Source organism: Talpa occidentalis, unplaced genomic scaffold, assembly GCF_014898055.3.
Source record: "Talpa occidentalis isolate TD23 unplaced genomic scaffold, MPIMG_talOcc4v2.1 talOcc4.11, whole genome shotgun sequence".
Classification (NCBI taxonomy): Eukaryota; Metazoa; Chordata; class Mammalia; order Eulipotyphla; family Talpidae; genus Talpa; species Talpa occidentalis.
In genome coordinates this window covers 8730400-8754682 of record NW_023601104.1, presented here as the reverse complement: position 1 = coordinate 8754682, position 24283 = coordinate 8730400, and the positions used below count along the sequence as shown (strand labels likewise).

Here is a 24283-nt window from a genome sequence, read left to right as displayed (position 1 = left end):
ATTAAACAAAAACTCAAAAGATATTCTTTCTTGGATGTAAAAAGCATTATCTCTCTTTTCAACAACTATTATGTTACATTTCTGTTTCTGCATTACGCAGAACTCCCAAAACTCAGTTCTTTTCTAAGTTTAGATTGTTTCATAAAAATATATATATAAAGTCCATATATAACAACTAAGTAATATACTGAGTTTCCCATTTTTATTTTTAAAATATTTTATCTGAGCCAAAAAGGCAAACTTTGAAACTTTAAATGATGACAGAATCTGATCATACCCATACTTTATTTGAAGTCTAATGGCTAAATAAATCTCTAAACTATCAGTCTTTCTTTCAAGAATAACATTTGACAGCCATGCAAAGGACATTTCCTACCTTTAGCACCATTATTCAGCCTTGAGATCTCAGCTACCCTTTAAATCTAACCACAACAAATCAAAACAAAAAACAAAAGCTGTCACATGAAAAGAACAAAAATACCTGAACAATTTTATTGCTCCATCTTGGCTTCCTCATTTCAGAAAATGGCACTAAGTAACATAAATAAACTAACAGTATAATTAGTGTCAAAGTCCTGAGGTACATTTGGGTGGGGACCGCAATTCTAATTCTGTTTTCCAAGAACTGTGATTCCAATTCAGAAATTTGTGGTCTCTACTACCACCACCATTGCTGAGGAGCTCAGGAGTAGTTGAGGTTACCCTTTAGAAACACAACCAAAGGAATTTGAAATGGCTCCATAAAGGTTTTGCCAATGACCAAACTTTTTTTTGGAACATCTCAACACCTACTGCTCTCCCCTAAAGTAGCTTCAGCCAGTCCAAACAAAGCCAGATCCCTAACCTTTTATTGATAACTGGGGGAAAGATTCACTATGAAGTAGAATTACTATATTACCTACACGCTACTGATTTTTAAAAATTTTAAGGACCAAAAATCACTTGCATCTAAGATTGTATAGAAAATTATTTGGTGAAATTTTCATAAGACTGAAAGAGAGTTAGTAGAATAACAAAAGATCACCCCAACCCAAAACAAGATATCCCAAAGCACTGACCTAAAAGGGGGAGCAGAAGTATTTTACTTTTCCAAAACTGTTACAACTTTTCTATTTTTCTATGCCTTCCACTAGGTTTGTAAAAGAATATTTGAGGGAAGCACTGAGAGGAAGCACATTCATTTCAAAACTCTGACCGGAGAAAAATAGTCAACATAGTGAACATCACTGTTCGGTGTTAAAGAAGCTAGCGATGGAGTAGAGAATAAGAGATTGCCACTGCTCAGATCTAAAACCAAAGGGTAAAGAGAAATAAATCCCTCAAAATACTAACTAGTGCCATATCAATTTTCTTCCCTCCCCTCTCCTGGTCATTATCAAGAACTAGCTTGAATCATAGATATAATGATATTAAAATAATAGCTCCTCAGCAAGACCATCCTAGCAAATTACCAACTAAAAGAAAAATGAATAAAAAGTGGAAGACACCAAAGGCAAATACACACTGTTATGGAAATTACTAGCAGTGCAGTTATAGTAATGGAAAAAGCAACTGAAAAGAAGCCTCTCTAGCTAACATTGCCAAATTATGTGAACTAGCTTTAGCATGCTCTTTTGAGTTAAATATACCTGATCATTCCAATTTTCAAATCTTGGAGAAAAGTTGGGAATTGCTGGAGAGACAGCAGAGAGTTCTTCGAGTTTAGTATCGATATCAGCAAGCTGCTGATGCTGGGTGACTGCAAGTGTATATCCTCCTCCTGGGTCCAGCCAGACAGACTGATCACCCTAAAAGGAAACAAGGGTACTGGGTCATTTCCATGCCACATTCATTCCCTTAAAAATACCTTTCAGACTGATACAAGTGCTCAGGAGGTCACAAAATCAAAGCTAAACTGAAAACAATGGAATTAACATTGGGATAGTGAAAAAAAAATAGTTTATGGTTTCATCATCTACCAACCCCGCATAAAGTGCCTTCACATATATTGTGAGGTTTTCCCCTTTTGGGGTACATCTTTGAGCCTCACAATCTGCTACTCATAGCATTCTTACCTCTCCAGTTTAAAAAAGTAGGTATGCTTGTGATAAGTTGAATAGAAAGAAATCATGTTCACCCTATAATAAACAAGGCATTTTCATATTTTTGTCCCTGAAAAGGAACAAAAGATTATAAACTGAGCTGTTTAGGTTTCGTGAGCTTAAACGGTCATCTAAGTCTTCATTCAATTAACAGTTTCATATTGCGTTAAAACCCATTCATAACAATTATTCAAAAGTCTGAACGCCTACTATGTGTAAGCATGACACCGGGCATTGATAATTCAATACGAATTTTACAAATTTCTCCCCTTAAGTCCTCAGTCTCTTGGTAACAGCAATCATAACAAGGTATGAAGAATGATGGAAAGCCCAGGACACCTGGGGAACCAAGAGTGTCAACTGTCCTGGAAGGGACAGGGAACACTAGTGGTTGGAGAAAGTTTCCAGAGGAACTAATCCATCTTAATTACATCTTAACCATAGAAACAGCACAGATAGCTCTGTACTTTAAAACTGGAGCTGATGAAGGCAAGATGAGAGGCAGAAAACCCAGTTAGAAGCAAAAGGCACAATCTAAAATGAAAGTGATGAATTAAGGAATGTTTCCCGGAATGCAGATAATAGGACAGATTCCAAAGAAACTTAGAAAACAGAATTTACAAAATCTGGAAATAATTTGAAAGATGAGTAAGGAAGGAGGAAAGATCAAAGATAAAAACAAAATTTCTAATTCTAATTTGGAAATTAATTGCAAATTACACCGATAGCTAGATGGTGGTCATATTGGCTGAACTAGGAGACTATGGCAGGCTTGAGGAGGAAAAGGATCCTGAATTCTGTTTAAGGTCTTTTGATATTCACAGATGTCCTTAGAATAACCACAGATTATGTTACATAGTTAAATATATTTGTCTGAAGTTCAAGACCTGGATTGGCAATAAGTATTTTGGATTCACCCATATATCTATAGTGGTTGAAACTCTTGGACGATGGGAAGGGTGAGGTCACACAAGGAATCATGTAGTATGAGGACAGAAGAATCAGGAAGAACACTAAGAATAAAAGGGGAAAGTAGCCAGCAAGGACACTGAGAAATTTCGTAACTTTGGTTTCATCACTCTAATTCTAGGAATCAATCTCCAGACAATAACCAGAAGAAATACATGCCAAAAAACGTATTTAGAAAGACATATTTGGCTGCTCCTGTCCCCAACCTCCTTTACTGTTTCAGTGAAAGTAACACTAAGTAAGTCTTGGTAGCAGTCACGTCCCCACCAGGCATTCCTTCTCCCTACCACTGGCATCAAGAAAAGAAGTAAATGACCTAGATTCAGCCAACCAGAATGAACAGTTTGGATTTAATTCTTGAGGGAGAGTGTGATGCAAGTAGCAGTTAGAATCCAATGAAGGCAGTAGTGAAGGTGGCAGCACCTATGGGGTGTTGTGGAGCTGGGGTATCTGGTGACTGTGGTGCAGCTCCCTACCAGCCTGTTTCTGAGGAGTCACTGTGGCCACGGTTCCTTGATGTCTGTCTAGCTTACAAACCTGGTTCTCCAAACTTCCACTGTGTCTGTAAGCTACACAAGTGTCTCAATAAATTCATTTTCTATTGTTTTTTTTTTTTTTTTAACCAAAGTTCATCTCTGTTTCTTGCAGCTCAGAACACTGGCTGGTATGTTTTCTTGCCATGGAATTTATTAAAAAGAATAACTACCCCCAAAAGTCCAAATGTTTAAAAGAAACGAAAAAGTGAGCAGATTGTAGTATATCCATACAAGGCTATGCTATATTAATAAACACTTCAAGATATATTTATAAGTTGGCATGTGAAAGTTATACAAAACTGTTAAAAATAATATTACCTAATTACAAATAAAAACCTCTGGTTAATTTTTCCTAAATAAAAATTATTTAAATATTATATGACCAAAATGAGAAATAATAATCACCAAAAAAGTAAAACTATGGAATCAATGACTAAATATTGGCTAGTAAATTTTACATTCTTGTCTGGATAGAATTATTTTTAATGACACTACAGGTAAAAAATCATGTCAGATTAAATTCAACAGAAATTTAAATGTTTTTGCTCTATACAGTTACAGAAAGAAACTATAAGTAATATGCAGTAGAAGGCATCAAGCTCTTCTGTCTGTCTCATACCTTCTAGAGACCCTTTTAATTAGAGGGAGATTTCTAGCTTTTAGGAGTCTTGCCCCCCTAAGACAAAGCTCAGAAATGCTCTTCACCACCCTTCTTAACCGCTAGGGCTTAGGCCCCTGGGTCCATACCAGACTCACCAATTCAATATGATGTTGATCTGAGTAATTTGAAGTTTGATACAAAACCCGTTTTGCTGATGGAGGGTGGCAACAGAGGCATCTGACTTTGGTAAGTGCCAATAGTTGCAAGTATGAGTTCCCAACATAGGACACCTTTTAAAAATTCTAAGTATCCTAGAAAGATTCAAGGAATATTACATCCACACAATTAAATTTGCTCTATAATGAACAATCGAAGGGCAAGAGTTCCAGGAAAGAGAGGGAGTAAACTAGGAAAAGGAGATAATCACTTGGTGAAGAGCAGATCTGGACTTTTCATGGAGAACTTAATGTCATATATACACATGCTGATCTCAAAAATGAACACCTGAAACTTATCCACTGTTACAATGTAGTGTAACTTCAGCAAAAGAAATTAAAAAATTAAAAATACAAATTACAAAATCCATAATTACAAATTTTAGTTCTCTTTTTTAAGTTGTGTAAGCATTTGTCAGAGATGAAGCCATGGGGTACTCCAAAAAGAAAAGCACACATAGAACTTTGAAAGAATACAGCAAATTTGAGAAATGCAAGAACTTTGGTACAGTTTGAGAAAACAGAAGATAGTCACTTCTTCAGTGTTCCTAAAAATTATTTCTAAATTCTCCCGACCATATTTCATAGTCTTCCTCTGAATCACTATTCTTATAATACATTATAACATATAATTATAAATCAAATTATATGAATGTAATTATAATATTATCCTGTCAAAGTCTAACTGGCTTTATATAATTTCTGTATAAAATGTATATATCCCATACCAGAAAAGAAAGTCCTCTTTCTCTTCAGAGCCTTGCAAAAAAGAACTCTCTGCAAATCTTAGTTTAAAAAACAATTTAATCGTAAAAGAAGGCTACATAACTACACAACAAAAGAGAAAGGTTAAAAAGTTGCAAAGAGTTCATATGAGCAAAATGACTAAAAAAAAAAAAAAGGGTGAAAATTATGCGAAAGATATTTTAAGACCAGAAGGAGAGATCCAGGAGATTCTATTATACCCATCTATGGCAGACACCTATACAGAAAATCTCCTTTTCCTTCTTCCTTGCTTTCCTCTGCTATAATCACAAAGTGAAATATTTGAGTCCCCAGTCATGCTAGCGGCAACAAAGACAACAAAGGCCATGTGACACAACATAGCCAATGAGATGCAGGTGGCCATACCCTCCCAAATGAAAAGGCAAAACCTCCAAGGGTTAGGTTACCCCTAACAGGTCCCCCATTCTTTCCATCTGGAAAATGGATGCATAGCAGCAATCTTGCCAACCTAGACACAAAGTCACACTAAGAATTTAAAGCAGGAAGATAGACACTAGCTGCTAGCAATTGGATTTCTTGTTACTGAAGAAAAGTAAGCTTCTTATTTGTTTATATCACCATTTGTAAAATTTCTGTCTGTCACATTCCCAACTAAAATTCCATTTTACAGATAGCCCAAAAGGCAAGAAAAGAAATGACGGGAAGGAAGAAATAAGAGAAAGTAATTTGCTGAAGTGAAGAAAGACTTGAACTTTCAAATTAAAAAGGGCCTATAAGGTATGATGAATAATCAAAAATGTTTTCAAGACACACATATAAATAGGCTCTGGAAAGTTTACAAAAACTCAAATAAAGAAAAAAATCCTAAATACTTCCTGAAAAAAAGGACTTTTGTATCTAGAATCTAGTTACCATTCAAGCTATAAATCGAATGAGAGAAAAATAAATAAAATGCGTGTGCTCAAAAATTATATACCACCATTTCTTCGGGAAAAATGGTTAACTCCAGAAGAATAATTTTTTAAAAAAATTGTACAAATAAACAATTAGTTGAACTTAAGACATAAATACTAACAAAATAGTATGTAAAAGGTACTATTAACAACAAAAAGGCACTAGAATGTATAATGAAGATCTATCATGCTATAGTTTGGTATATAGAGAATCAGCAGCAGCAGCTTACCCAACCTCAAAATTAAAAAGGACTCTAGGAATGAGACATAGTACCTCAATTCTTACATTTATCTTAGCTTTTGTTAATAAAACTGTATCACCATGAATCCTAAAGCTCAAATCCTAAATCTCATAATTACATGGATATTTGCAGTTTACCTTACCCACTCTCGTCCCTGCTTCACAAAACACACCAGATGCTAAAGAGGCCTGACTGTTCTCTGGATTCCAGATTATCTAGAGACTGTAGTCTATGATGTTCTGTAGATATGCTTTTGGTTTGGGCTGAGGGAGGGGTATAGATATTTTGTTTACCCACTACAGAACATTTTTTAATCATATTAGTTGTCTACATTTAAAAAGAGACATTTTTCCCATTAAAAAGGTCTGTATTCATAAATTCTCTTGACAAATTGGAGGAAACCGGCACCCCAGAGCTGAGATTTCCATGCTGCAGCAGCCAGATGATGCTGGCTATGTTGGCTCCCACTGGACTGGCAGGTCACCCCGACTTGTCACAGATATTATTGCACAAGTGCACAGAGCAAAAATTGCCCTTTAACTGAGAGGTCTTAGACTGGGTTCCTGAAACATAGCGCCTAAGACAGGGATTTTTGTTCAAGTAACTTATTGGGGCAGAGCTTTCAGGGGACAGGGTGTGAAGAAAGCTGACTTGGACAAGGGAATAAAGCCAGGCAAGGATGTGTCTCAGCTGAAGACCAGCTGACCCCTGGGGAAACTCACACTAACTAACTGAGCCTTAGGGCTCATCCCATCTTGAGGCGAGGGAGCAGGGCTAAGGGTTGGGGAAGTGCTGTCCTGAGCTGCTGAATTCCCATTTAGCCAAGGGCACTTCTCCAGGGAAGAGGGCAACCATTCACCCTTGTCGCAGGGCTGAGGGATAGATGCACAGATAGTGCCTGGCAGAAGGGATCTGGGCAGGGTGCCAGCAGCATTCACTACATGATATTTTCATTAAACAGAAAGAAATAAATGGCAGGAAACAGGGTTAAGCACTTCAAGAACACAAGGAAAGTATATTTCTTTGTGGAGGTAAAAAGCATTCTGATAATTTAATATGCAAACGAGTGATTTAAAAGCTCAAGTATTCCTTATGCGACCAATTCAGGTCACATTTGGACCCTCTATTACATGTTGTTCTCCTGTGCTCAATGTGTGCTCCCTCCAGACTCTTCAGGGAAATGAATGTTTAGGGTTAACTGGGAAAATCAGTGTTTAGGGTTACTGAAGACTACACTGAAATACAATGAAGCCAGTTTAGGGATAATAAAAGTCTGAAATAAAAAGACACTGAAAAACACATTCATATGCCATCAAGTGACTAAGTCCATCACATCACAGGCAAAGGTTATTATTGTGATAGCCAAAGTGTAGTCACACTTAAAATGACATAAAATTATCCTTTGAGAGTCAATAACAAATTGACCAAGAATAAATTTGAAAACCTTCATTTACTTTATAAAGCAAAAATAAATAAATAAATAAAACTTCATAAGGCAAGATTTTTTTTAACCCAGAGGATATTGTCTCAGTCTGAAAAATGATTGTGAATTTGTGTTAGCGGGTAAATAACATGATAAAAAATTAAAATTGAAAAGCATAGAGGTCACTGAATATCAGCATTTACATACCTCAGAACTGGACAGCCCTGAATCTTGATCATCTAGGTCCTTCAAAAGTTCAATCAGCCTTTTCTTCTCTCTGTCACTCATAACCACTGGTTTTCCTGAATCCTTTGCCAACTACAAAATGCATTGATAGAAAATATTTTCAAATCAAAGCAATTCATAGTTAAGGAAAAATGAAAATGGAATCTGAGGCTTCTATAATACAGATTCAATAAGGCAAAATTTGTTAGATAAGGCATTTTTCTTTTGCTAGGTAACTTCATTCTATGCCAAATTTTTGGTATCTAGGTCCATTCTCCATGCAAAGATATACCCACTATAAGCAGGATTTCATGTTAATAATTTCAACAAACATTTTATTTAAAACATAAAATAAAACAATAAAATGTGGACAGTTTGCAGACCTCTTATATAACATATCAATGCAGCATAATTGCTAAGGCATTTGGAAGGAATCTTCTTGCCACTTCCAGATGGCATAAATCTGCCAGATGAAACTACTTTTAATTTTCAAGAATATCATATCAGGAGTTTAAATAAAGAATCAGTTACTACTGTTAAAAGAGTGAAAGGGAAATCTATGGTGGAGTTTCCTGTGTCAGTATAAATTTTGATATTGGAGAAATGCTACTGCTCTTGGAAAACTAAATAATATAACATACATTGGGCCAGCACAAAGAGACAGATCAAGGTAGTTTCTTGCAGCACATATGAATACGGATAACAGAAAAACTGACAGTTCCAGAGGCCAATCCTGGCAGGAAATGAGAAGCCAATTGTGGAAAAAGCATTAGGTTTGAATTGCAAGGAAGCACTTACCTCTCCTCTTATTAATCCTTCCCACCCACCAAAACAATTTTCTAGTGACTCAACTGACTGAGTAGTTTGTCATGAACTTTCTGTCCACTACACTTATATTTCTTGCTGTAAATTCATTAATTAGCACTCTGATCTAATATAGGAGCCCCTGTGTCCTTGGATAGTCTGAGTCTGCTGTAAGGACAAACCAAGTCAGAGTGGAGGGACTGAAGACCAAGGACAAGCCCCTGAAGCAGGGACCTAATCAAGGCAAGTGACCAGTGACCAGCTGCTATGAGGCTCAGCAGACTGGGGATGAGGGCAACAGAGCAGACACCCATTGTCTTCCCCAGCTCTGTCATGAGCATTTCCCATTCAACTTTCTAAAGGCACCAGGTATAAACTCAGTCTTAATATTTTAAAAAGCTAAATTTACTAATAACAATAGTATCTAGGAAACACTGTCCAAATAAATAATACTTATTTACCTAAATAAGTGTTTTTCAAATTGGAGGAACCAGATTTATTCTGGGAGTTACAGTTAATAATTTTTAAAAGGATAGGACATGATAGGAAAGGATGGAATAGAAATTAATGAAGTAGTAGTTCATGAAATTCCTCTTCCAATTACATATACTGTTTCAATTTCATATACATATATCATGGTCAAAAAAAATATTTAAAGACACTGAATACAACTATTTCCATTTTCACAGTTCATTTAGTCCCACATTTTGGCTCCTGAGTTTCTAAGTACATACCTCAATGTTTCGCTTAATAAAATCCTGGCTGTGTTTATCCCTGAGCTCAATCTTTTCTGTATTTGAGAAATGTTTTTCTGCTTTGATCAATGTCTCATTTCTTTCCACATCATAGGTAAAATCTAATATTAAAAAAGTTCAAAAGTTTTTCATCATTATAGTTGTGAATCATGGTATGACTTCACTTTAACCACATATTAAAATACATATAAAGTAAAATACACATAGAAGAACTTCTAAATTTCAGGTCCAAAACATAATATAAATGGAGACTTATTCTTAACACATAAATGTGCTACCACAATTTGCAATGAAGTTTTCAGAAAACTTGTAATATTTATTATTATCTACCAAACTTCTTGCTACTAATTCCTTGGGAATCATGAAACAAGAAAAGAACTTCAAATGATACATGTGAAGAAGAAATCTCTGATGTTATAGGGATTTTAAGATATTTTTTATTTAGGCTTTATATGAAACAAAACTTTCCCTAGAGGCTAGAGTTATTTCTTACTATTTTATTAATTTGCCATTTCATTCTCTGAACAATAAACTTTTTGTTCAAACCTGTCTTTTAAAAGGCCTGAGGATGAGAGTCCTGTATGGTCTACATCCCATTTGCAAAAACCCTTAGAGACTATCTCTGTCAGTTTTTCTAAACCTCTGAAAAGAGGCTTGAGTCAACCTCTCAGATGATCATATCTGAGTGCTCAAAACAAGGGTAAAAAAACTACTTGTGGACTCTTCCCTTTATTCTATTTATTTTCACCTTTTAAAACAAGATCATGAACCCTTCATAAAAGCTCTTAAAAAATGCACAAAGAGGACTCTTCTTATGTAACAAATGGAGTCCACCCTACAAAATAGGATAAATTACCATATTAAAGACCAAAAGGAAAAAACACCAGCCAGTAACTCAATTCAGACAAAGCTTACTTAAAAGTTATCTTTGCTTTATGAGAGAAGTTACCTCAATAAAAAGAATTGAGGGAACTAGCCAATTGGTATATTTATCAAAGCTAATTATCAAATATTCAACACAAATTTAATAAGAGTAAGTTTTTATAATAATAGCTAAAAAACAGGAAAAAGTTAAGGGCTCTAGATTTAAATAAAAATCTGACTTTAAAAAGTTTTACTCAAATTTAAACAGTAAATTTCTAGGCAAATAAATCTACATTTTATAATTGGCATTTTATTTTTAATTCAATCACATACTTATTCTTTAAATCAACTACCAATAAAGTATGTTTCATCACTAGTTTCATCTAAAGTATGAGTTACCTTTTTGTTGAGTAACCTCCTTAGGTATAAAATTTATAACTTGTTTCCATAATCCAAGTTGCAAATTGTTTTAAGTCAAAATATTAGGCTTATTCACTCAGCTTAAGTTTTGTATACTCTTATATTATATAATATTACACTAACTCAAATTAAGTGTATCCAGGTCCATATTTATAATAGTTTCCTTAAAATATACATTTAACCAATTATAAGGAAAAACACTGAATTGCCTGCTGAGAACTGTCTCACTGGAAATGTCCTCTTCTCTTCTCTATCCTGGTGGTGATCCATGGCAGAAGCTGCCAAAATCCTAAGAGGAACCCAGCACTTGCTGGGTTGGAAGAGTGGTTGAATGAGGGATTTGGCAGCTAACCCAAGTCGGATACTGGAATAGATCTCCCTTACAATGACTAACCACAGAATATGCCCTTGGGAATAAAAGAAAGCTGAATACCACCAGGATTCTTTCCATAGATTTTCCTTGTTGCTTAAGCTAGATTTCCAATACTTGCACAGCCAGCTTTTCTTTTTTTTTTTTTTTGCACTTTCATTAGTAATACTTTTTATTTTTATATTCCCCATACAATTGCAACCCCCTTATTTTGACCCCATTCTCTCCTTTCCCCGCCCCCTCCCCAGCTTTTCTTTATCTCTTTATTATATAAAATTTCTAGCATCCGAAAGAAGAAAAATGGTATAATGAACCCTCAACAGCTAGCCTCAACAATGATCAACTCATCACCAAACTTGTTTCATCAAGAAGTTCACCTACTATCAGCCACCTCTGGATTAAGTCACATCAAATCATTTCATTAGTGAGTATTTCTATATACAAAAAATGATGCAATATGCAAAAATTACAATATGCAAAAATTACATAAATAACAGGCAAAAGATTTATGTAACCTGAAGAGAAAACAGAGTGTAAATCCACACACCTTGATTGACATGCTGTATACATTTTTCATAGTCTTCAGGAGGGACTTGAGTGTGAAACAATGAGAAAAATGTGTCTTCATGCTCACAGCGAGAAGGATCTATTGATTTAAAAAATTCACTTTTCAATGCAAATAAATATGAAGTTATTTGCAAAAAGATAACAACTAATGTCTCTGTATTATTCTTCAGTTCCCTCAACACAGACTTTTTGTTTTTTGTTTTGTTCTTTTTATTGTGGTAACATACAGGTTTACAATACTGTATGTAATTTAGAGGTATAGGCTCACACCCTTCATATGTGTGTGACTACACCATGCCCACCACACCACCATTTTTACAATCCAGAAATATGTTTTCCTCTTACAGCCTTGTCAATTCGAGATGGCTGCTATAACGCACATTCCTAACCCTCTCCCAGGAGCTGGAGACCTCAGTCAGTCCTAACACAGCCAAGATCATATTAACATTCATTGAAGAGAAAAAAGTAAAATGAAACTTCTGTATTTTTTTACTGCCAATTTGTTTTTATTCATAACTCCTTTAGTACTGTTTGAATTCCAACTTCATAAATTTGAGAAGGATCAGACTCCTTTATTTTTTCCTCCAACTTATCTTCTAAGTAATAAAAACCTGTTCCTCTATTTTGCATTTGTGTATACAGTCTAATGAAATCTCAATTTCTACAAAAGAATGTTCACATGTCAATACACTATGAAGCCTATTATGAAGCAACTAAAGTTATAAATGAAATTTTCATTCTAATTAGTAAATCAGTCACTTTAATACTTTCACCTACTAGCAGAATATATTATCTATGAAAGAAGTTATGTATGTACATATAATATATATATGAAAGTTATCTATCATCTATTCTTTATAAATTACTATAAGAAGAAAACATATTTCTGGATATACAATTAAATAAATAAAAACTTAATATCTCTATTTTATCCTATTAACAGATATAAGATCATAAATATGAGATCATTTTAAAAGAGCCTTTTTTAAAAAAGATTTATTTATACATGCATACAAAAACTGGGGTTAAACCAGATATATGGGGGTGCAGGGGATGAGAGGATTCACCAAAGACAGAGTGGGAAGCAGAACAGGCAGTTGTACTGAAATACACAGCTGAGGGGAGCAACGGGCGAGACAGGAGAGGTCTGCTGTGCCATGTGGGTTGCTCCCTGGCTGGCAGGTGATCAAACTCGTGCTGCAGTGGCTGCTGATAGCTTGATAGCGCTGTCTTTAACCCCTGCACCATCAGGGAGGCCCCATTTTAAAGTAATGTCTAAATTTTCAAATAACAGAAAGTGACAACAAGGAAAGAACAGATTTTTACCTGCCTCACTTTACACATTAAAATCCTACAGTATTTTAATATTCTAATTGCTATTCAATACAGGCTATTTCTATTATTCAAAAACATGGTAAACATTATGCAAACAATTAAGTATAAATACAAGCTAACTTTTTCAACTGTTGTTACTGGAAAGATATCAGATCATATACTGCTTCACGTCTGGAATAATTGTGTAGACACACTGTATGTGGAGATTGTGTTTTGGGATGAGATACGTTGGACATGGGTATTTACATTTCCAACATCTGGGTCAGTATAGAGACAAGCTAAGGATAAAAAAACTTCTTGGCAAACCACTTCTTGATAAGTGTGGAATGCAGAACGGTTGACATCTGTAATTGAAGTAATTTGTGAGAAGCCACATTACATAGACAGAGAAGACACCTTACTTAACTTCTACTATTTCATCATTAAGATTATAATCCATTCATCAGTTTAAATTCTTTTTTTTTTTTTTAGAGGCATGTTTTATTTATTTGTTTGTTTGTTTGTTTTGTTTATACAAGCACTGGGTACAGTCAGAAGCGCGGGAGGGTGAGAGAATTCACCAGAGCCAGAACGGGGAGCAGAGCAGGCAGAAGGACTGAAACACACTGCTGAGGGGAGCAGCAGGCGGCAGGAGAGGTCTGTGCGCCATGTGGGACCCTCCTCCAGTGGCCGGGAAGCAGCCGGGGATCAAACTGGCGCCGCAGAGGCTGTGGGCAGCTTCGCAACCCAGCGCTCAACCACTGTGCCACCGGGGAGGCCCCCATTCATCAGTTTAGACACACAAATACATTATTGTTCAAAATAAGTGAGAATTTAAAAACACTCAAATCGCTAAGTATGATTACGACAATAATCTGCTCCATTTGTCTTTCAGATATTTGGTGAAATGACTGCAGCCTAGAGCCAAACAACCAACACCATCTTTAGTTTTGTTTATTGTAATAAAGAAAGTGTGTTAATGAAAAAGTGCAAGCATAGATAATAGAAATTAATGTGCCCCTATACAAAGAAAACTATAAAACACTGTTAAAAGAAATAGAAGAAGACACAAAGAAATAGAAAGACATCCCCTGCTCATGGATTGGAAGAATAAACATTATTAAAATGGCCATCCTACCAAAAGCAATATACAGATTCAATGCTATTCCAATCAAAATCTCAATGTCATTCTTCAAAGAAATAGAACAACTATTGATGAAATTCCTATAGAATCACCAAAAACCTCGAATATCCAAAGCTCTCCTGAAAAAAAAAGAAGGGAATGGAGGCATCACACTCTCAGACTTCAAACTATACTACAAAGCCATAATCATCAAAACTGCACGGTATTGGAACAAGAACATACAGACCAATGGAATCGAATAGAAAATCCAGAAATAAACCCACAGATTTATGGTCAACTAATCTTTGACAAAGGAGCAAAGACTATGCATTGGAGCAAAGAAAGTTTGTTCAATAAATGGTGCTGGGAAAACTGGGTCGCTACATGCAAAAGAATGAAGCTTGACCACTACCTCACACCATACACAAAAATCAACTCAAAATGGATTACAGAACTAGACATAAGACCTGAAACCATAAAATACATAAAAGGAAATATAGGCGAAACACTACGTGATATGCACATCAAAGACATCTTTACAGACACATCACCCAAAGCAGTGATAATGAAGGCAAAGATAAACAGCTGGGACTACATCAAATTAAAGAGCTTCTGCACAGCAAAAGAGACAATAACAAAAACAAAGAGAAACCCCACCAACTGGGAGAACATTTTTGCACACAACACTAATGATAAAGGACTGATCACAAAAATCTACAAAGAGCTGATGAGACTCAACAACAACAAAGAAAATAATCCAGTGAAAAAATGGGCAGAAGAGCTAAAAAGAAACTTCTCTGAAGAGGAAATGCAAATGGCCAACAGGCATATGAAAAAATGTTCAACATCACTTGTAATCAGGGAAATGCGAATCAAAACTACCATGAGATACCATCTTACACCAGTGAGAATGGCACATATTAAAAAAAACTAGCAACAACAAATGTTGGCGAGGGTGTGGAGAAAAAGGAACTCTCCTGCACTGCTGGTGGGAGTGCAAACTGATCCAACCACTATGGAGAGTTGTGTGGAGATTTCTGGACCTACTAAACATAGAGCTTCCATATGATCCAGCAATTCCACTCCTAGGTATTTACCCAAAGGACACAGAAACATCAATTCCAAAGAACACCTGCACCCCTATGTTTATAGCAGCACTATTAACAATAGCTAAGCTTTGGAAACAGCCCAAATGCCCAAAAATAGATGACTGGATCAAGAAGATATGGTACATATATACCATGGAATATTACTCAGCATTCAAAAAAGATAAACACATGCAATTTGCAGCAACATGGATGGCGCTGGAAGGGATCATGCTCAGCAAAATAAGCCAGAAAGAAAAAGAAAAATACCGGATGGTCTCACTCATAGCAGGAATCTAGAAAACTTAGGTAAGGGACCAGGAAAATGAATAACTATAAGAAAGTAAAAATCAAAATCAACATAAAACTATGAACCAGAGACACTTTTTGTGGGGTGGGGTGCGGGAGGGGAGGGATTGGGGTCAGAATGGGGGGGCTGCAATTGTATGGGGAATATAAAAATAAAATTTATTATTAAAAAAAAATCAAGGCAAGTACAGTAAAAGCTAATATCCTTAAATAGCATCACGAACTGTACATCTAACAACTATTAAAATCATTTTTACTGAAGTGTATCTTAAAATGATCCAATATGAAAAATGACAGCAATATACTCAAGACTGACTAAGTCTAGTCTATGGAAATAAATGAATTTTGGTCAATATTTAAAAGTTATTCTGGATAATCGCAGGAAACAGGAGTTTAAAAGTATCTACATATACTCTATTTTTTCCTGTTTATATCCAAGTTTCATTAATCTAATTCTAGTATTGTAAATTATTATACACAATTCCTTTCTAAAACATCATTTTGATTCAAATAAAAGTAAACCCTCACTATCACTTATATGATAGGATACATATGTGTACACAGATAATAAACAGTCTATGGTATTAGAACACATTATATGGTATATACCATATTATATGGTAGTATATGGAAAAATGTGGGAGATAGAAAGTATTATTAGATTTTATATATGATGTAAATAACAGATAACATCACTAATTGTAACTGTGAAATATTGTGTTATAAATCACTTAAGAAGTCTTCAAAAAATACAGTATATAATTCATACTGTTTGTAAACAGCACATTTTAAAATATGCTAACTTACTAAAAAACAAATCTTCAATTAGGAAAAATGTATAACAATTTCCGTCTTACATTGAAGAAAGATTTTCAAGTAAGCACCTTATGACTTAGTATCAGAATACATTGTTTAGTCTAATTTTTTCTAATTGCCTGAAAAATTAATGCACATCAATATAAGCATTTGTTGGACTAAGTTAAAAAATAGTCCAAGGTCATGTTGCTTCTGTGAAATGTTCAAAAACAGGAAACAAAAACAGAAGTTCCATTTCAAAGTAAGGACATCTTGTTTTGAATATTGAGCATTAAAATCACTGCCAAATTGAGGAACACCCTTTTGAAAAAGATTTATCTATTTTTGCATACAAAAGCTGGGAGTGCAGGCCAGAGTTGCAGGGGGTGAGAGGACTCAATAGAGACAGAGTGGGGAGCAGAACAGGTGGATCCACTGAAACCCACTGCTGAGGGGAGCAGTGGGGAGACAGGAGAGGTCTGCTGCACCATGTGGGTCAGCTCCTGGGCTTTGGATCAAACTCTTGAGCATTTGCCTCAGTGGCTGGTGACAGCTTCATAGCAGGGAGACTTAACTCCTGCACCACCAGGGAGGCCCTGAATAATACAAGTCTAAGCCAGAGTAAACTATGGTGTGACAGGTGAATTCTACCGAACTTTAAAAAAAAAAAATTTTTTAAGATTTATTTATTTATGCACTCAAGAACTTGGTGCAGGCCAGAGGTGCAGGGGGTGAGCGGATTCACCAGAGACAGAATGGGGAGCAGAAAAGGCAGACTGGTTGAAAGCCACTGCTGAGGGAGCAGCAGGTGAGTCAGGAATGGTCTGTTGCCCCATGTGGGTCACTTCCCTGGTTGCCTGGGGATGGAATTCCTGCTGCAGAGGCTGCCCATAGCTTCATTTAGTGCTGTACTTAACCCCTCGTGCCACCCGGGAGGCCCCACTTTTGAAGACATTATACCAATTCTCTACAGTTCTGAGTGACTTTCTCATGGTAGAAGGTACTTGAACACTTCATACCTATAGGATCACACACATGCACAAACTCATGTACAGACTCACATGCACACAATTGTACAGTGCAAGACATGCACACACACCGAAAGAAAATAGTGCAAATACCTAATTACATACTCATTGGTAGCTCTGCTTCACTCTATTTCACTGTATTATCACCACGTGACCACTCTGACTTCTCTAAAATTTTCTAAATGCTTTCTAAAATTTTCTAAATTTTATAAAATTTTCACTACTGATTATAGGAATTTTAAAGGAAATTGAGGTATCTGATGACCGATGTGCTGGAAGTGTGGGCGCATTCATAAATGTTAAGCAAACGCAGCCGGGGATAGACATTTTAACTGAACAATCCATCAGACTGTCTCCTTCAGGCAGAGAAAGACCATTTAGATGCCTCCACACCCCAGGGCCCCACAGGCAGAGCAGGTCACCTGGAGGTGCCCCCTGCAATAGGGAGCCAGTGTGTCCATGGTGACTGCCTCCTTGCGCCTTCTGGGACCTGCATTGGATGAGAAGAGCCAATAAAGCCCAAGCACAGAGTTACCTGTTGAGGAGGCTCTTTTGTTAGTGAAATCCCCCGAGGAGTGCTGCACAGACTTAGATGTGACAAAACTCAGATGGAAACCAGGAGGCCCTACGAAGCTGCCACTAGCTGGCAGGTGAGCCATTCTCCAACTTGCAATCTCCGTTTTGAAAAGGGGCCCAATCCAGGGGGACTTGCTACCGTGGATGTCAGTCCCTGACAGCGCCATTCAGCCCTAAGAGCTCCTGCATCGTCTGCACCATCCGTGTGCCCAGGAGCCGACAGCAGGGCTCTCTCAGCAAGGGGCAGGGTGGCCCTCATGGGATACAGCCTAAGATGGGGAAGCAAGGCCCTGGGGTCCCAGTCTCTGGCCCTGGGGCCTCTGCAGGCTCTGCCCTCACAGCTCCACTCCCATCCTGGGGCCCTGCACCTGCTCAGCAGCCCTCAACCTCTCCTTTCCCCCCTTCACCCGCTCTGCTCCCCTCCAGGTACTTCACCAGTCCTGTTGCCCTCCTGGCCCTTCACCTGCTCCTTGGACTTCTGTGCTCCCAGACATCTGTTCTCCATGTCTATGCATCTCATGCTGCTCCTGGCCCCTCTGGCTGGGCCCAGTCCCTGACCCCTCTCCAGAGCCTCGGCCTCCTCTGGTGTGCTCCTGTTCACCATGGCCACTGGGTGGGTGTGGGGTGCGGGGTGAATTCTGTGGAGTGTGGTGGTGATAGTCATAGTCTCTGGTTGTATGAACTCTGTGGTGGTGTTTTTCATGGAACGCCCAAGAAATAGGGGGCCATGAATTCCGGGATGCCGCAGTAGGTCCTCAGCAGCACTGCCCCAGAACACAGATACAGCAAAATTTTAAAATGGTTTTGATGATACTTTTAGCTCTGGCCTTGCCACCTCGGCCTGAAATTCGTGTGGACTCTACATCATCAGCATTGTGTTCATGGGCAGTCTTCCTGCAGGGGCCACCGCACTGCTGAACTGGAGGCGCCAGCCACTTGGCCCGGCAGGCCTAAGGTCACAGTGCTGGAGGGCTTGCGGGCTGGGCTGTTTTTGCGTCAGTATTCCTGGTCCCCCTCCAGCTGGGGGCCTGCTAAGGCAGCGGTGATGTGTTTCTTGGGGCCCTCCAGCTGGGGGGTTGTCACCGAGGTGGTGCTGTGCTCTCTGATGGGCTCCAGGCGGTAGCCTGGCAAGGAGGTGGTGCTCCTCCCCCAGGCGCCCTCCCACAGGATGCCTGCCTGGGAGGTGAGGCTGGGCATCCAGGCGTCCCCCATCAGGGGGCCTGACCCGGAGGTGGTGCTGGGCTCCTGGGTGTCCTCCGAAGCCAGGCCACCGTGGGCCCCAACGGGACCGAGGGCCTGTGGAAGAAGGCGGGGCCTGGGCCCTCCTCCTCCACCTCCCGCTGCCTGGAGCACAGTATCCTGCAGGTCCCCATAACCCCGTCGTATTTTCCCTCCGAAACCGCCCTGGAGATGTCCTCTCTCTGGAATCCCAGGCCCACATGGCTTCCTTCGTGGCCTTGTCGTGGCGGCCGGGGACGGCTCGCTGCAGGGCAGGAGTCCGTTCTCCAGCCCCACCCAGGGGTGCTGGAGGACGCTGTCCAGGGTGCTCCGTGTCTGGGGGTCCCACACCATCACCCGCCTCAGCAGGTCCCGGCACTGCTCCCAGAGGGAGGCAGTCTCCGGGCAGAAGCCGCTCAGCACCGGCGCCCGCAGCTCCACGGGGCTGGTCCCCGAGAAGGCAGCTCCCGGTCACGATGTTGCGGGGGATCACCCCCAGGCTCCAGACGTCCGCCGTGGGCCTCTGCAGTCCTGGCGCAGGGAGAACTCGGGGGCCGCGAATTCCGGGGTGCATCAGCAGGTCTGGAGCAGTGCCGCCCTGGAGCACGGGGTGCTGAGCCCGAAGCCCTCCAGCCCGATGTCCCCGCGCGCATCCAGGAGCGGGTTCTGCGGCTTCAGGGCCCGGGGCGCGGCTGACCAGCCGGGAGGACCTGACAGAAGATCCCGCGGGCCTCCGTCTCCCCCGGGCGCCCGCGCTCGCCCAGGGGGTCCTCCAGGGCGCCCCCCACCCCTGGCGCGGACTGCACGACCAGCAGCGGTGTCCACCGCCTGGAAGAGCTGCACGATGTTGGGGTGCCGAAGGGCCTTCACGCACCCCCCTCGCGGGCCAGGGACTCCTCGGGCTCGCCGGACTTGGGGATGACCTTGATGGCCACCTCCGCGCCCGGGGGCCCGGGCAGCGCCAGCCTCACCCTGGCGTGGGCGCCGGCCCCCAGCGCGGGCATCGCGGAGCCATCATCCCCCGGCAGACGGGCGCCTCGGACGGCGAGGGTGGCCCCGCACCACTCGCTCGGGCCCTGGGGGTCCAGAGCCCTCCAGCGCCAGCTCTGCCAGCAGATTAACCCGGGTGCTGCTCACCTGTGTTCCCAGGACTCGAAAAGCTGATGAAATGCTACCAGGGCTACCTTAACTCCGCCAGCAACACCAACCATGCTCCCCTACCCGGCGCCACTAATACCAGCTACACTAAATAAATGAAACACACAACCACAAAAATTACCGAGATAAAAGTATAAAAATATGATAAAAACAAACCAATAACAAACTAAGCACTAAAGTTAAGAATAAAACAGAGAATAACAACAAAGACAAAAGGACAAAGCACAAGGGAACAAACAACAATTACAAACTAACAACTAAAATAAAAAATTAGACAACAACAAAGGGAAAAAAAAAAACACAAAAATATAACACAAGGGAAAATGGGGGAAATCAAAAATAAAAGAAGAAAAATTTTAAATTTAAAAACTCAAAAAATTAAAATAAAAAAGAAATAACAGGAAAAAATAAACAATAAAAAATAAAGGAAAATAAGAAAAAAAAACAAAATAACTAAAATAAATAAGTAAATAAATAAATAAATAAACAACTAAACCAAAAGAAAACCCAATGAACCAGCACACGGCCTCTCCCTCCGAGTCCACAGTCACTGTCCAGCGCTCCCGGCTCTACCCCCACAGCCGCATTCCGGGCAGGGCTCCGGGGGGCTCTGCCGGTGACATCACAGCGGCTCTTTATGGAGTCAGAGCAGAGGCCACAGCCCTCGCAGAGGGGCGCCCCGGGCTTTTCAGCCTTCACGAAAAAGCAACTGCCGAGAGGAGTGTGGACAGGACTTACCAGAGACTGAGATTCACCCACTTCAAGAAACCCGTGGACGCCTGCGAGGCCGTTTCCTCTGTGGCGAGAAAACCCGTCCTGGGTTTTGGCTGTTAAAGGTCTCTCCACACAGTCACTCCCTTAAGCCCTGACGCGTCTCCACAGGACACGACACCATCACCCGACATCATAAACGCCATAATGTTGGCAGCGGGAGACGCAACAAAGTCCGTCCTTCCCATCCTAACACTGAAAACTCTCTGGGACACGGTTCTCCCGTTTGTGCCCATGAGCGGAGTGTGCCCATCGGCCACCTCGCAGGCCACAGGCCGGGGCGGCTCTGGCAGGTCGGCAGGTGCTGTAAAGCTCGGCCTGCAGGTCCCCTCCTCCCCGTGTCTGCTGCTCTCCTGTCTTGCCTGCTGGGGTGAGGGCAGAACCCCTTCCCTCACCGTCAGGAGTGTCGCCAGCAGCATGACACGCCGTGTGTGTCCGTCACCCCGTGCTGTGGGGACGCCCTCTGACCTCCTCAGAAGGGGCTGGGGGCAGCTGGGGCTGGTCAGCTCCCACCGAGATTTCTGGCTTAGACAGATCTGCTTCTGGGCATCCCTGTTGGCGCAGCGAGTAGAGTGCAATGCTGTGGAGCTGCCCGCAGCCTCTGCAGCACCAGTTTGATTCCCGGCCTGGCAGGGAGATGCCCACATGGCGCAGCAGACCTCTCCTGTCTCGCCCGCTGCTCCCCTCAGCAGTGTATTTCGGTCAGTCTGCCTGTCCTGCTCCCCACTCTGTCTCTGATGAATCTTCTCACCCTCCCGCACCTCTGGCATGTACCTCAGTTCTTGTATAATTAAATCTTTAAAAAAAAAAAAGAAAGAAAGAAAGATCTGCTTGTTGCTCACACTTGGGGTTGGGGAGCAGTGGTTTGCAAAGGACAGGTCCAGAAGCTTTGACTCCGAGTCCTGCCAGGAATTGCCTGGCTTCTGGAAATGGTGGGTTCTTGTGAACAATGGGGGTCTGCTGCTGCTCAGGCTGCAGGTCCCTTTCACCCTTCCTCTCCCTCCCCTCCAGGTCTACCCTGATCATTCACAAATGGTATTAGTGGAGAGCAGCATGGAGCACAGCCAGGGCCCCGAAGCTCAGACACATTGGCTCAGGGGTGTGGGTTCTGATATTGCTCCAGCGCCTCATTTGTCTCAGGGCATGAGGACGCACAGGGCAGGTTCCCGCTGGTCCATCTCCATGTGGGGAACCTGACCCATCAGTGGCCATGAGAGGTTCTGCTGCTCCTGAGCTGCGCGCAGAGCAGGAACAGCCACTTGCGTTTCGGTTGCTGACTCCAATGCCCATTCCAGTTTTCTCTCAAACCCCCATGGCCACCTCATAGCCATAAATATCCACCTGCCTCAGCTACTCTTTCTGGAGGGGAGCTGCTGTTCTGCGTCTCACAGAGGGGGAGTCTCGTGCTCTGTAGCCCGCCTGTGTCCATGACCCGTCTCAGCCTTAAGGGACTGCAAAACTCCACGGAAAAGCTCCTCATTCTCTTTCATCTTTGAGAACTGACAATGCACCTACCAGCCTGGGATGGCTGCAAGTCACTGGGCCATGACTGAGGCTCCTCACTGGTTGCTCCTGCCTTCCTTAAACATCCACCATCCCGCAACCAGTTGAAGAGTGAGAGTATAAATCAGATCATTCGATCGGATGCCTCAAGACTTTCCATGGCTTACTGTGCTTGTAACGTCACAAAAACCTCTTTTTACAGCCTTCACTGCCCTTGCTGGTCTCAGCCCTGCCAGCCCCCGCATACTCTCCCTGGCTTCAGCCCTCCTGGGTGAGCTGTCCTTCTTGCTTTTTTTTTTTATATTTTTTGCATCATTTTTCATTTTTGCACAATGCATGCATTTTCATCTTGGTTATATTCCCCATACAATTCCCACACCCCTTGTTTTGATTCTACTCCCTCCTCCCCTTTGTAGTATATCTCTGGCTTATAGTTGCTTGTTGATTTTGATTTTTACTTTACTATAATTAGCCTTTCCCTGGTCCCTTATTCAGGTTTTCTCAATTCCTGCTATAAGTGAGTCCATCTGGTATTTTTCTTTTTCTTTCTGGCTTATTTCGCTGAGCATGATCCTTTCCAGCTCCATCCTTATTGCTGCAAATTGCATGAGTATCTGTTTTGATTGCTAAGTAATATTCCATTGTGTATATGTACCACATATTCTTCATCCAGTCATCTATTTGGGGGCATATAGGTGCCCTTCTTTCTGTCACAACCTGTTGCCACCTGGGGTGTTTGCTCTTGTTCTTGCAGAATCCCTCCCCCCATGTCTGCCCCTACCACCTCTCTGACCTTGCTTTGCTCCAACCCACATGTCACTTCTGACCGCCTTGCCGGCAGGGGCTGCACATTTTGTCCTGAAGCACATTCTCTCCTCCCTTCGCAGTGTTATCTGCACCTAAATCAAACTAACACATTTTCAGAATTTCACGCTGCAATGGAATTTCCACCTGTTTCTTCAGCTCCTGAGACAGTTTTCTTTATAGGAAGAATGCTGTTGACTGACCCAAACAAGTCCTCAAACAAGAACATTCTAAATAACAGTACATTTGGACTGTCTCCTTGCCTTTTTACATGTGAACATTTTCTCACTCTATCAGGAAATAGATTCAAACAGTTTTGACTAGGGAAACTTTGTTTAAAGCGATATTTCAAAGTGCTTCAAATGACAAATGTCATGTACGACGTCCTAAAGGTTTACATCATCAGCCACATTGAGTTTTTTTGCTTTATTTTAACCTGTTGGCTTAATTTTAGAATTGCCTCACAGTCCAAATCGGTGTCAATGTGTATGTCTAAACATAAAAGGAATCCAGATAGGGAAAGAAGAAGTAAAACTATCACTATTAGCAGACAATAAGATACTATACATAGAGAAAACTAAAAACTCTATAGGAAAACTACTCAAAATAATCAACCAGTTCAGTAAAGTAGCAGGATTCAAAATCAACACGAAAAATCAGTAGCCTTCCTATACACAATCAATTTCAAGAAGAAGAAATCAAGAAAACCATCTCTTTTACAACTGAAACAAACAAAAAAAAAAAACAAATAATTGGGAATAAACCTAACAAAAGAGGTGAAAGACCTGTACTAAGAAAATTATAAAACACTGTTAAAAGAAATAGAAGAAATGGAAGACATAAAGAAA

General features: G+C 40.6%; 1 protein-coding gene and 1 long non-coding RNA gene across 2 annotated transcripts in view; one reads left to right on the top strand and one right to left on the bottom strand.

Moving 5' to 3' along the window:
• Nucleotides 1-24283, bottom strand: part of FSIP1 (fibrous sheath interacting protein 1) — a 205938-nt gene that overhangs the window by 139331 nt on the left and 42324 nt on the right. Inside the window, exons 5-8 of the mRNA XM_037504133.2 lie at nucleotides 11732-11830; nucleotides 9510-9631; nucleotides 7954-8064; nucleotides 1629-1787 (exon numbers count right to left, since the gene is read on the bottom strand). Of these exons, the coding sequence (XP_037360030.2) occupies nucleotides 1629-1787; nucleotides 7954-8064; nucleotides 9510-9631; nucleotides 11732-11830 (491 nt within the window). The remainder of the gene's footprint in view (nucleotides 1-1628; nucleotides 1788-7953; nucleotides 8065-9509; nucleotides 9632-11731; nucleotides 11831-24283) is intronic.
• On the top strand, nucleotides 5534-13999 carry LOC129146728 (uncharacterized). The gene is made up of 4 exons (XR_008553830.1): nucleotides 5534-5720; nucleotides 5799-5905; nucleotides 11468-11608; nucleotides 13961-13999. It is a non-coding gene; the product is annotated as an uncharacterized LOC129146728 (long non-coding RNA).